The sequence below is a fragment of the Mauremys reevesii genome, linkage group 11 (genome assembly GCF_016161935.1).
Source record: "Mauremys reevesii isolate NIE-2019 linkage group 11, ASM1616193v1, whole genome shotgun sequence".
In the NCBI taxonomy this organism is placed as follows: domain Eukaryota; kingdom Metazoa; phylum Chordata; order Testudines; family Geoemydidae; genus Mauremys; species Mauremys reevesii.
Genome location: NC_052633.1, coordinates 56,519,560 through 56,531,926, shown reverse-complemented (window position 1 = coordinate 56,531,926; position 12,367 = coordinate 56,519,560). Strand labels below are relative to the sequence as shown.

General features: G+C 43.0%; 1 protein-coding gene across 1 annotated transcript in view; it reads right to left on the bottom strand.

Annotated features, from left to right (window-relative positions):
• Nucleotides 1-12,367, bottom strand: part of LRP1B (LDL receptor related protein 1B) — a 1,239,928-nt gene that overhangs the window by 677,301 nt on the left and 550,260 nt on the right. Inside the window, exon 6 of the mRNA XM_039494476.1 lies at nt 289-546. Within this exon, the coding sequence (XP_039350410.1) occupies nt 289-546 (258 nt within the window). The remainder of the gene's footprint in view (nt 1-288; nt 547-12,367) is intronic.

The window sequence follows — 12,367 nt, the reverse complement described above, 5'->3', positions numbered from 1 at the left end:
TTGTTTTTTTGTAATATCATACCGATCACACAGTGCACTTAGACTCTGTGAAAACTCACAGCTTTTTTGAAGCCTCTGTGTCTATGTGTTAGAGAGGGAAACAGCAGCAAAGCAGCAAAATGCTTCTGTGCCTTTCAGTGTTTAATGCCTAAGCAGAGCAACAGAATATCTTAAAATATCAGCAACACTAAGCACCAAAATAACAGTTTTTAAGTCTGCAAGCAAAGTTTGCTAGAAAGACGGGTATTTTATACTATTTTGCTAATGGAATCCCACTAAAATACTTACTGTGAAGGTACTGAGCAATATTTATTATCCATTCATCTGTTAATCTCCCAGATTTTGATATCTTGGTACATTTCAGCTGACTTGAAGATTCTCTCGATTCAATCCAACAAATTGTGTCCTTATTGTATATAAAATCCAGTGTATTAATTCCATTTCCTTTCACTGAGTTTGGAGTAGAAACTTTGCTTCCATTAAGATATAATACTTCAATAGTTTCAGAGCTTGCAATCAGAAGAATTGGAGGTCTATCACTGGGCTCTAAAAAAATGAGCAAAAAGTTTAGTTGACAGATCATCCTATTACCATCTTTCCAAAACACATGTAGCATTTATGTTACCTTAGCTGTATATTTAAAAAATATTTAAAGGTAAGACACTGATTTTTGGGGGGGGGCGGGGGGAGGGAAATGAGAATGCACCACAGTAATTGAGTTTACCACTCGGTAATATTTAATCTCGATGTTTCTTAATATTCACTCAGTTTTTGTTATGAATCTGTATAGCACCTAGAACAGTGGGATCTTTATCCATGACTACAGCTCCTAGGTGCTACAGAAAGAAAGAAAGAAAGAAAGAAAGAAAGAAAGAAAGAAAGAAAGAAAGAAAGACAACGACGTCATCCAGATGTATCACAAGGTATGTTCCATGGAATCTCTTAAAAGAAACAAGGAAACTAAACTTTCTAGATATATCTCTAGATATATCTCTATATCTGACCTCTGAATCTTCACTAGCATTATATACAATGTTCATGTTCAGTTTTGAACAGTATATTTGGCATAAGTCATTGCAAGTGAACGAAAGACTATTAGTATCAGTATTGAGAAAAATCTGACAAAAAGTCTCTTCCCCTTTGCCAAAGCCCCTGCACAGAAGCAAAGTAGGATTCTGAACTGGTGCTACCTTCAATATGAGGTGGGGCCTGGCTAACATGCCCAGCACGCTGCAGTATGTTGCCCAGATCTGCTAACCTGAGGGGAATAGCCAAATTCCTGGACTAATAACATATAAACTGTTAACAGCACTGTGCACTCCAGAAAGTGCATCCTGCTCCTTCCTGAAGCAGCAGCATAAGGCAAGACTCAGATCCACTAAGGCACTTAAGATGCATAAATCACTGTTTTAGGCAGCAATGCAATCCACAAAATCCCTGATCAGCTGCTGTCTAAACTCACTCAATGCCTACATTTTTGCAGTATCAAGGCCCATTCAAAATCTGGCAAGAGACGGTGATGGTGACAACCTTCTAACTTTTAGCCCAGTGGTTAGTGCACTCACCTGGGATGACTAAGACCCAGGTTCAAGTTCTCCATCTGCCTGAGAGGGAGAACGAATATGAACAGGGTTCTCTCACCAGAATGCCCTAACCATTAGGCTATAGGATACTCTAATGTGAGGCTCCCTCAGTGTCTCCTGTTTAAGTATTTATTCAAAGTGTACAGCTTCCAGGTCAAAGAGAGCAAAACAGAGGAAGGATGACTCTACATCCTGGTATTTAAGGTAGCCATCAAGGAAGGTGAAAGACCAGGGTCAAGACCCCCTGCGCAAATTAATCTAATTTTTTATCCACACTGAAACAGCTTCAGCAAGAGAGAATAAGGGAACCCCATTTCCGAATATCCCATAGGTCAATCTTCTGAGAGGGGGGAAACGCCTGTTCAAATACTTTCTCCCCCTTAGGCAGAGGGGGACTTGAAGCTGGGTCTTTCACATCCTAGGTTAGTGCTCTAATCGCTGGCATAAAAATTGTAAGGTAAGCACCATCATCTTCTCCTCCAACCATTTTGTGGCAAATGAAGCACACATTCTCACAAGATACAAATTAGTTGCCTGAGCTGCCTGACTGCAAGACAGGGGTTACTGACTGTAGATTGCTAGCACAGATAGGCATCTCCCTTCAGCCAAACGTAGGCACCTAACTCCATAAGACAGAAGGGGCTTTGGGACACAATTGTCTCCTTGGTATCTTCCATAGGTTAACTTAGGTCGCTCCCCAGCTAGACACTGGCTTTTGTGGATCACATTCTTAGGTGCCTATCTCTCCTCATTCGTTGTACAGTAACTCCTCACTTAACGTTGTAGTTATGTTCCTGAAAAATGCAACTTTAAATGAAACAATGTTAAACAAATCCAATTGTCCCATAAGATTTAATGTAAATGCGGGGGGGGGGGGTTAGGTTCCAAGGAAATTTTTTTTTGGGGGGGGAGGGCAGACAAAAGGCATTATACTGTATACTGTACAGTACTGTACTGTACTGTGGTTGGGAAGTGCCCCTGGCTTACCCCACGCAGGCACAGCCCGCTGCAGGCAAGGATGCTAGGAAGCACCTTCGCAGCAGCAGTGGCAGCTTTGCCGGAGAACAGGCTTGGATTTTGCTGGGAATGCTCCAGGCCCGCCTCTTCCTGTCCCCGCTCCACTCCAGGCCCACCTCTTCCCACCCCCACTCCACCTCCTCTCCAGAGCATGCCACATTCCTCCCCCCAAAAAGTCCTAAGTGACGCCAAACAGCTGTTTGGCAGCGCTTAGGACTTTCTGGGAGGCAGGGGGAGGATCAGAGACACGGTGCTTCCCCGCTCCTGCCCCTCCCTCCTAGAAAGCCCTTAGCACCGCCAAACAGCTGTTTAGCAGTGCTAGGATTTTCTGGGAGGGAGGGGGAGGAGCGGGGAAGCAGAACCTGTGCAATGCTCCCTTGTAAAGTCGCTGCTCTTCCATAGAATCTTACAAGTAGGCAGCCAAACGACGTTATAAGGGAGCATTGCACAACTTTAAATGAGCACGTTCCCTAACTGAGCAGGGACGTAACATTGAAACAACGTTAAGTGGGACAATGTTAAATGAGGAGTTACTGTATAGGGATCCTTGGTGCCTAACTCAGGGTTTCTGGATCAAATTGTTCCTGTGATTTTCTAGATGTGTAAAAGTTAGGTGTTGTGACACTCAGGGTAAGTCTCTTTGCAGATTCAGGTCTAAGTTCTTTCCCTGAGTCTACCTGTAATGTGCTGTCAGGATAGCCCCTAGACTCTTTGCTTGGCTGATACCACTCCATTCCTTTCCCCACCTTTTGGCTCATAGTAGCAAGGCTGGGATGTTTTCCCTGAAGCTATAATAGAAAATTCCAGAACTATTCTCACCTATTTATATGTGTCAACATGACAACAGGCGGACCATGCCAAAGAAGAATTAACAAATTATTACTGGCAGCTGCAATATTTTCAAATGAAAGTACAATTACAGAAATACAGTATATAGGTCCCAAATTGATTGAACCTCATTCAGGTTATTGAGTTATTATTAAATACATCTTAGCAGAAATGTTGACCCAAAAGATGATAATAAGGAATTATGGTGTTATCTAGAACTCCCTAATAGCTAAAACAATGAGGAGTCCTTGTAGCACCTTAGAGACTAACAAATTTATTTGGGCATAAGCTTTCGTGGGCTAGAGCCCACTTCATCAGATGCATGAAGTGAAAATTACAGGAGCAGGTATAAATACATGAAAGGATGGGGGTTGCTTTACCAAGTGTGAGGTCAGTCTAACAAGATAAATCAATTAACAGTAGGATACCAAGGGAGGAAAAATAACTTTTGAAGTGGTAAGAGAGTGGCCCATTACAGACAGTTGACAAGAAGGTGTGAGTAACAGTAGGGATAAATTAGTAATGGGGAAATTAAGTTTAGGTTTTGTAATGACCCCCAGTCTGTATTCAGGCCATTAGGTGCCACAAGGACTCCTCGGTTTTTTTGCTGATACAGACTAACACGGCTACCACTCTGAAACCTGTCCCCAGTAGCTGATAATGTTGAACTGCCTGAGAATAGTTAGACTTTAAATTTTACTCTGGACTTAGTTTAGATGACACTTGAAATCTGGTGTTACGCTGAGATAATCACAGATATGGTCAATTAGTAAATTACAACTTGTTCCTTACAGCACAATGAACCACCTTACAGCCTATGCTTTATCTCATTCAACCCTAAAGTAGGTATCAGCAGGAAACACATGGAACAGTGCATTAAGGTATGGAAAACGGCACACTGAAGTGAAACTTTTGTAGAAATTTAAGTTCATATTTACAATGTGTATTATCCTCAAGCCTCTGAGAAAACATTTCACAGTATGGGGTAATAATGCTACAAATCCTGAGGCCCACATTTTCAAAAGTGGGTGCAGGTCTTGAAAATGTTACCTGACACCTGATAGTCGAAGGTCTAAGTTGTCAAGCCAATGTGAAAAATACCCAAGCTGCCATATGAAGAGCACTTACCCAAAGCCCCGCCACTTGCAATTCAAAACAACAGAACAGTTGTGTGCTGTATTTAAATGTAAAACTGTCAGTCCACATTCTACTTAATAGAGGTTTAAAAATTAATGTAGCCCTGGGGCAGGTGGAATGCAGAAATAAATATTCATTAGATATATTTGACAAATTTCATCTAACAAAACATTTAATGAATAGTATCTGATGAACCAGTCAGTTACTAGAAAAGTATCAATTGAATAAAATACTTGGAGGATTCTGATGAAATCCATCAAATAATCTACTCACAGAGTTTTGTTCGATGCCACTGAATGATTCTATTGACTTTGTTTTTCTTGGTTATGTTTTTGCATGCTCTCTCTCTCTGGCTTCATCCCACATGCTCTTTCCTATTGTGGATCAGAGTTAATCTTTTTCCAAGATTGTCTCCATTTACTATTTCCTCCTTTCTTTCTCTCTACCTCCATTCCTTATCGCTTTTTTTTCTCTACACTATAGTCTCTACCTCCTTCCCTATATTTTTTCTCTCCCACTTTTCCCTGCAGACAGAGAGGCTACTTACCCTGTACAGTAACTGGAGTTCTTTGAGATGTGTGGTCCTAGGGTGCATTCCGCTGTTGGGTTCACATGTACTCCATGCACCAGAGACAGGAACATTTTTGCTAGCAGCATCTGTTTGTCTGCACTTGCACCCTTCTCCTCCTCATGTTCTGAACCAGAGGATGTAAGGAGCAATTTGGGCCGACCATCTCTCCATTTCCCTTTTTACCACAGATTGTCCAGGATAATGCTCTATAGTAGAGCAGAAGGAGGAGGGTAGCAGAATAAAGATAAGGACCACAAATCTTGAAGAACTCAATTTATTGTATAAGGTAAGTAACCTCTCTTTCTTCTTTGAGTGATGGTGAGTGACAAGCAGTATTCATTGAGGAGGTGGGTGTGAGTAACTCTGTGGTACCAATGACTGGAGGACAGTTGTGCTGACAGATGCATCTGCTGCAGAAGCTTGTTCCAGGGCTTAATGTCTTGTAAAGGTCTGAACAGAACCCCATGTAGCTGCTTTACAGATATTAGTGAGAGAGATGTCTCGAGGTGAAACTCCTGATGAAGCATAAGCTCTAGTTGAGTGGGCCCTCACACCCTGTGGAGGAGGCATCCCTGCTAACTCATAACCCAACAGAATGCAGCCTGAAATCCATTTGGAAAGTATCTGGGAAGAGATTGCTTCCCCTCTCATCCATTCCACAAGGATATCAATGGTCTAAATGATTTCCAAAGGATTTGGTTTTACATAGGTAGAATGTGAACACTCAACAGACATTCAAACAATGAAGCTTCCTGTCTTTGCTGGTAATATGCAGCTTTGGGAAGAAGACAGGAAAGTGAATTGTCCAATTCAAATGAAAATATAAGATTACTTTGGGGGTAAATTTCAATGTAATCTCAGTGAAACTTTGTTCCTATGGATGATTGTGTATTGTGGATCAGCCATAAGGGGCCCCCAGTTCACCCATTCTCCTAGCCTAGGTGATGGCCACTAGAAAGACAGGTGAGCTAAGAAGCATGAGACTAGCATTTTAATGGAGCTTTACTTAATGCTGTGAGGACTAAGTGTTGGTTAGGATTTAGCTGGAACCAGTGGAGGTGGTGATGTCATCTGGCTCCAGTTCTCTAGCCTGGTCTGGTCAAGATTAGGTTGAAGATGGTCCAGAGTCTCAGGAAACAGTGGGCATGGCAGCCATGATTGTGAAGCTCACATCAGTAGCCAGTTTTTCCTGCCAAAATCTCTTTAAGGACCCAAAAAGGGAATAATGGGTGGAATAGCACATACTCTCATAATTTTAGGCTTAATATTTGACACATCAACTTTGGTTCATTAATTTCTGGACCACATTTTCTTATTTACCAAGCATAATCTTAACACAGTCCTTGAGTTAAACCAATAGGTCTTTTTGTTTAGAATAAGTTAGTCTTTCTGGCTTGTTTTCATACCTTTCATCATCAATTGTTATTATAAGTTATTGTGACATCTTATGAACTTTCACATATTTTTTACACTTAAGCTCACAGAGTAAATTTGTAGGCCCAATTATCACCACAGGTCCCAGGACCGGGTAGGTTTTGTCACAGGAGGAAAGGTTCTAATAAGAACTTTCTGAAAATGAACTATGATAGAGTGGGTGAAGTGGGAGTGATTATTAATTGGAGGGTGACAAATGCAGATAGCAGCTAGGTGCACACAAAGGAGCTAAAGACCTGAGGTCTTTAAGGAAAGAAGATATTCTAAAATGAGAGATATCAGAATTTTGGAGGGTTATTTGAAGACACTGACACCAGACAGAAAACCTTTTCAATTTTGCCATGTAGCACTTTCTTGTGGACTCTTTCCTGCTGTTATTAAGGACTGACTGTATCACCTGTGAACATGTCTTTTCTAAGTTTGATGCCCATCCAAATACCAGGTGGAGGGAAGCCAGGTTTGGATGCCTAATCTCACCTTTGCCTTGTGTCAATAGGTCAGGAAAGGCTGTATCCAAATGCTTGGATATGGTGACATCAGAAAAAATGCTTGACAACCAGAACTGTTGGGGACATCTTGGGCAATCAGTATGAACAACACTTTCTCTTGCTTGATTTTCCTCAGGATCTGAGGTAAGAGTGGAATGGATGGTAAGGCATAAGTCAGTTGTCCCAACCATGGAACGAGAAATGCATCTTCCCTGAAATCCAGACCTTGAACCATCCTGGACCAGTAGACTGTGAATTTCCTGTATTCCTGGGGCATGAAGAGGTCCCAAAAGGGGGGTCTCCTTTGTCAAAAAATGATCTGTATCACCAAATTGTGGAGCTTCCATTCATGGTTCTTGGAGAAATATTGAGGCTGTCTGCCAGCATGTTGAGTATTCCTGGGAGGTGTACTATCAAAAGAGTGACTGCCGAATAGTTCCAAAGTTTGATAGCTTCTATTCAAAAAGGGATAGACCTTGCTCCCACTTGTTGATGTAGAACACTATTGCCATGTTGTCTCACATCACTTGAACAAGCCAGGCTTGTATGAATGGTAAGAGCACTTGTAGGCCTTGTGGACTACTAACAATCTTGGGGAGTCCATGCTCCTTGTGCTATGTGCTTGTCTAGAAGGGAGCCTCATTGTGGTAAGGCGGCATCAGTTATCAATTGCTATATATGGACACCATCCATGGAGAAACTTACAGGCAAGGATGGTGAAGTCTCGGGAAGGGTGTTACATAGGTGCAATAAGCCCTGTGACCCAAAAAATAAGACTTGAGGAGGCTGGCATTTGTTGAAGTTGATTGATAAGCTCTTTATGGGTAGTAATCTCTCCAAAGGAAGGTATGTTTTGGTACTGATAGAGTCCTGAGTTGCTCTGATCAACTATATAGTCCATGTGGGAATTAAAATGGACTTTTCTGTGTTTAAGTGAAATCCTAATGAGTACAGAAGATTGATCAGGGATAAGGCTGCTGACCACACTGCCTGACAAGATCATCCCACCAGTAATCAGTTGTTACTGATGTAACTGATGATCCATGGTGGTAAAAGTTGGCTGCCACAATTGATAGCACCTTTGTGAATACCCTTGGCACTGCTGCAAGGCCAAACAGGGAGCACTCTGTATTGGTAGTGGTTCAGACCTGCTGTGAATCTCAGGAACCTTTTGTGTGCAGGGTGGATGGCTGTGTTGAAACTGACATCCTTCATATCAATAGCTGTAAACTACTTACCTTTGGTCAGTGAAAGAATTATTCATGCCAGAATTACCATTCTCAACCTCGATGTGCAGATTTAGTTGTCTGAGATCCAAGATGGGTCTCCATTCTTCCTTCTTTTTGTGAATGAGGAAACACTTGGAGCAAAATCTCTTTCCCCAATTCCCCATGTGAGACAGTATCAAAAGCTTTACTAAAGTCAAGATATACCATACAGAACAATAGAAGATTAGGGTTCGAAGAGACCTCAGGAGGTGATCTAGTCCAAACCCCTGCTCAAAGCAGAACCACCCCCAACTAAATCATCCCAGCCAGGGCTTTGTCAAGCCGGGCCTTAAAAATCTCTTAGGATGGAGATTCTACCACCTCCATATGTAACCCATCTCAGTGTTTCACCACCCTCCTAGTAAAATAGCGTTTCCTAATATCCAACCTAGACCTGCTCCACTTCAACTTGAGACCATTGCTCCTTGTTCTGTCATCTGCCACCACTGAGAACAGCCAAGCTCCATCCTCTTTGGAACCTCCCTTCAGGTAGTTGAAGGCTGCTATCAAATCCCTCCCTACTCTTCTCTTCTGCAGACTAAACAAACCCAGTTCCCTCTCCTCATAAGTCATGTGCCTCACATCTACCACTTCCCCCTATCCACAAGGCTTGTTACCCTTTCAAAGAAAGCTATCAGGTTGGGAAATACAGTTTGGAGAGGAGGTGAGCAGCTCTCAGTGGTGAAAGAACAGGTTAGGGATTATTTAGAAAAGCTGGACAAGCACAAGTTCATGGGCCTAGATCTAATGAATCCAAGGATGCTGAGGGAGTTGGCTGATGTGATTGCACAGCCATTCACCACTATCTCTGAAAATTTGTGGTGATCGGAGGAGGTCCTGGATGATTCGAAAAAGGCAAATATAGTGCCCATATTTTAAAAAGGAAAGACAGAGAACCGGGGAACTGCAGACCAGTCAGCCTCACTTCAGTCCCTGGCAAAATCATGGAGCAGGTCCTCAAGGATATATTTTGAAGCACTTGGAGGAGAGGAAGTGATCAGGAACAGTCAACATGGATTCACCAAGGACAAGTCATGCCTGATCAACCTGATTGCCTTCTATGATGGGCTAGCTGGCTCTGTAGATATGGGGAAAGCAGTGGATGTGATATACCTTGACTTTAGCAAAGCTTTTGGTACGGTCTCCCACAGTATTCTTGCCAGCAAGTTAAAGAAGTATGGATGGGATGAATGGACTATAAGGTGGATAGAAAGCTAGCTAGATTGTTGGGCTCAACAGGTAGTGATCAACGGCTCGATGTCTAGTTGGCAGCTGGTATCAAGGGATCGGTCCTGGAGCCAATTTTGTTCAACATCTTTATTAATTATCTGGATGATGGGATGAATTGCACCCTCAGCAAGTTTGCAGATGACACTAAACTGGGGGGAGAGGTAGATATGCTGAAGTGTAGGGATAGGGTCGAGAGTGATCTAGACAAATTGGAGGATTGGGCCAAAAGAAATCTGATGAGGTTCAACAAGGACAAGTGCAGAGTCCTGCACTTGGGAAGGAAGAATCCCATGCACTGCTACAGGCTGGGGACCGACCGGCTAAGTAGCAGTTCTGCAGAAAAGGACCTGGGGATTACAGTGGATGAGAAACTGGATATGAGTCAGCAGTGTGCCCTTGTTGCCAAGAAGGCCAGCAGCATATTGGGCTGTATTAGTAGGAGCATTGCCAGCAGATCAAGAGAAGTGCTTATTCCCCTCTATTCACCACTGGTGAGGCCACACCTGGAGTACTGCATCCAGTTTTGGTCCCCCCACTACAGAAGGGATGTGGAAAAATTGGAGAGAGTCCAGTGGAGGGCAACGGAAATGAGTAGGGGTCTGGGGCACATGACGTATGAGGAGAGGCTGAGTGAACTGGGGTTATTTAGTCTGCAGAAAAGAAGACTGAGGGGGGATTTGATAGCAGCCTTCAACTACCGGAAGGGGGGTTCCAAAAAGGAGGGTGGTGAAGCACTGGAATGGGTTACCTAGGGAGGTGGTAGAATCTCCATTCTTAGAGGTTTTCAAGACTTTGCTTGACAAAGCCCTAGCTGGGATGATTTAGTTGGTGTTGGTCCTGCTTTGAGCAGGGGGTTGGACTAGATGACCGTCTGAGGTCTCTTCCAACCCTAATCTTCTATGATTCTATGTACACAAAAGTGACCAGCTCTAGACATATTTAAATGAACTGAACAACTTAGCATCGTATTTATGTCCCTTGAAGTAACAATATGATATATTTCATCAAGATGCTGAACATTTAGGCTTAAATAGTGCATAGCAGCACACAGCCCAAGTACTGTCAGTATTAGGGCAGCAGTGATGGAATTCTCTACTTCTGGACACTCTGCTGCCACTACTGCAGTTTGGCCCCACTGTACCCTTTCACGGTGGGAGGAGATGGGTGGATCCTTGAAGAAGTGGCTTCTTTGGCTTCACTCTAATGACAGACCCACTGTCAGCTTCTCCTGTACCTGGCAGCTTTGGAAACTGATCTTTGCAAAACTGAGTCTGAGGCTTCATAGTGGGTGCAGATATCAGAGCAGTTCCTCAGAATTCTACTCCTCCCCCAACCTTCGGGCAGCAGAACAGCACGACTGCAGAGGCAGTGGCAGATTTGTCCCTTAATAAATTCCTACCCCAAAGATTATGTGTCAAATTCTGCACTCATTTACAGCAAATCGGGAGTTACTACATTAATCAAATGGAGTTATAAAACAGAGATAAGTGAATCCAAATCCAGCCCACTGTTTTTTATTGTATTCCTGTTTTGCAGTCTGGTTTAAAATCAAGATTTGTGAAAGGTGATAGATTTAGGCACTGGAGACTGAATTTTGCTGTGGTCCCTAGAGCACTTAGCAGTCCATAGATAGCGAACAGGGCACATAGCTCCCTCTACTTTGGAGGCACTAAGACACAGGGAGTGCCTCCCTTTCCTGTATTCTCCCCGCCCCCCACCTCCCATGTGGCCTTAGAGAAAAACTACAGACTGGAGCCAGACAGAGACTCCAGGCTGTAAGACCAGAAGCAGCCAAAGCTAGGACCTCTGGACGTTAACAGAATTGTTTACATTTTTTGACATGACTCTCTCTGCCCTATGCTGATTAACTGTTTGCTCCAACCCGCCCCCTCCATCACGTTCTCTCCACGCTTCACCCAGAACCTTTCTCCTTACCCCTCTTCGCTTCAGCTTATTCCCTCCTAAATAACCTACCTCACAAAAAAATTGTGGAGCTAACATGCTGTTTGCTGCTACCACATTGTTCATTCTACTTACCCCTTCCCTCGTGGTGTCTGTCTGGTCTATTTAGTTGTAAGTTCTTCAGGGCTGAAACTGTCTACTATTCTGCATTTGTCTAGTGCCTAGCAAAATGAGGCCCTGTTCTTGGTCGGCCCTTATGCACTACTGTAATAAATACGATTAATAATGAATAATGACTGCAACTCTCCTTGTTTCCACCTGCTAAACAGTATAAAGGAAGCTACAAATACATCAAATACCTTCCTAATATTACTTTCCAATGTAACCAATTGCTGCAATTGCCAAAGAGATGTTATATAGTCAGTCTGAGAGCAGGTGGTTCATGCAGTTGCAAAAAAGAAAGCATGTGAGACAATTTCTCTCTATTAAGATGTTGCCCACACAGTGGGAGTGTGTTGGGAAATCCTGTTCTGCTTATTCAAAGAACAAGTGCCACAAGGTCAGCAGCAGTATGCATTGCCTCACACTAGCTCAGCCTTGACTTGAACTCTCTTATACAGGTCTCTGTGTTCATTGAAAACTCTTCCTTGCTGAGTCTGCCAGTAAGGGTAAAGATTGCTGTAAACTATGAGAGAGAGAGAGAGAGAGAGAGAGAGAGAGAGAGAGAGAGAGGCATTTCTCTATGCGGAAGTCGCTGAGTGCACCAGCTTATTTCACATGAGCTACTGAAATACTGACAGATGGCGACCATCGTCAATCATTACATACTGGGCTGTATTTATACTATAGGTCAAAGACTCATCTCATTACCAGTTCTGGAGCCATCTACCTTCCCCAGTCCTGAACTGT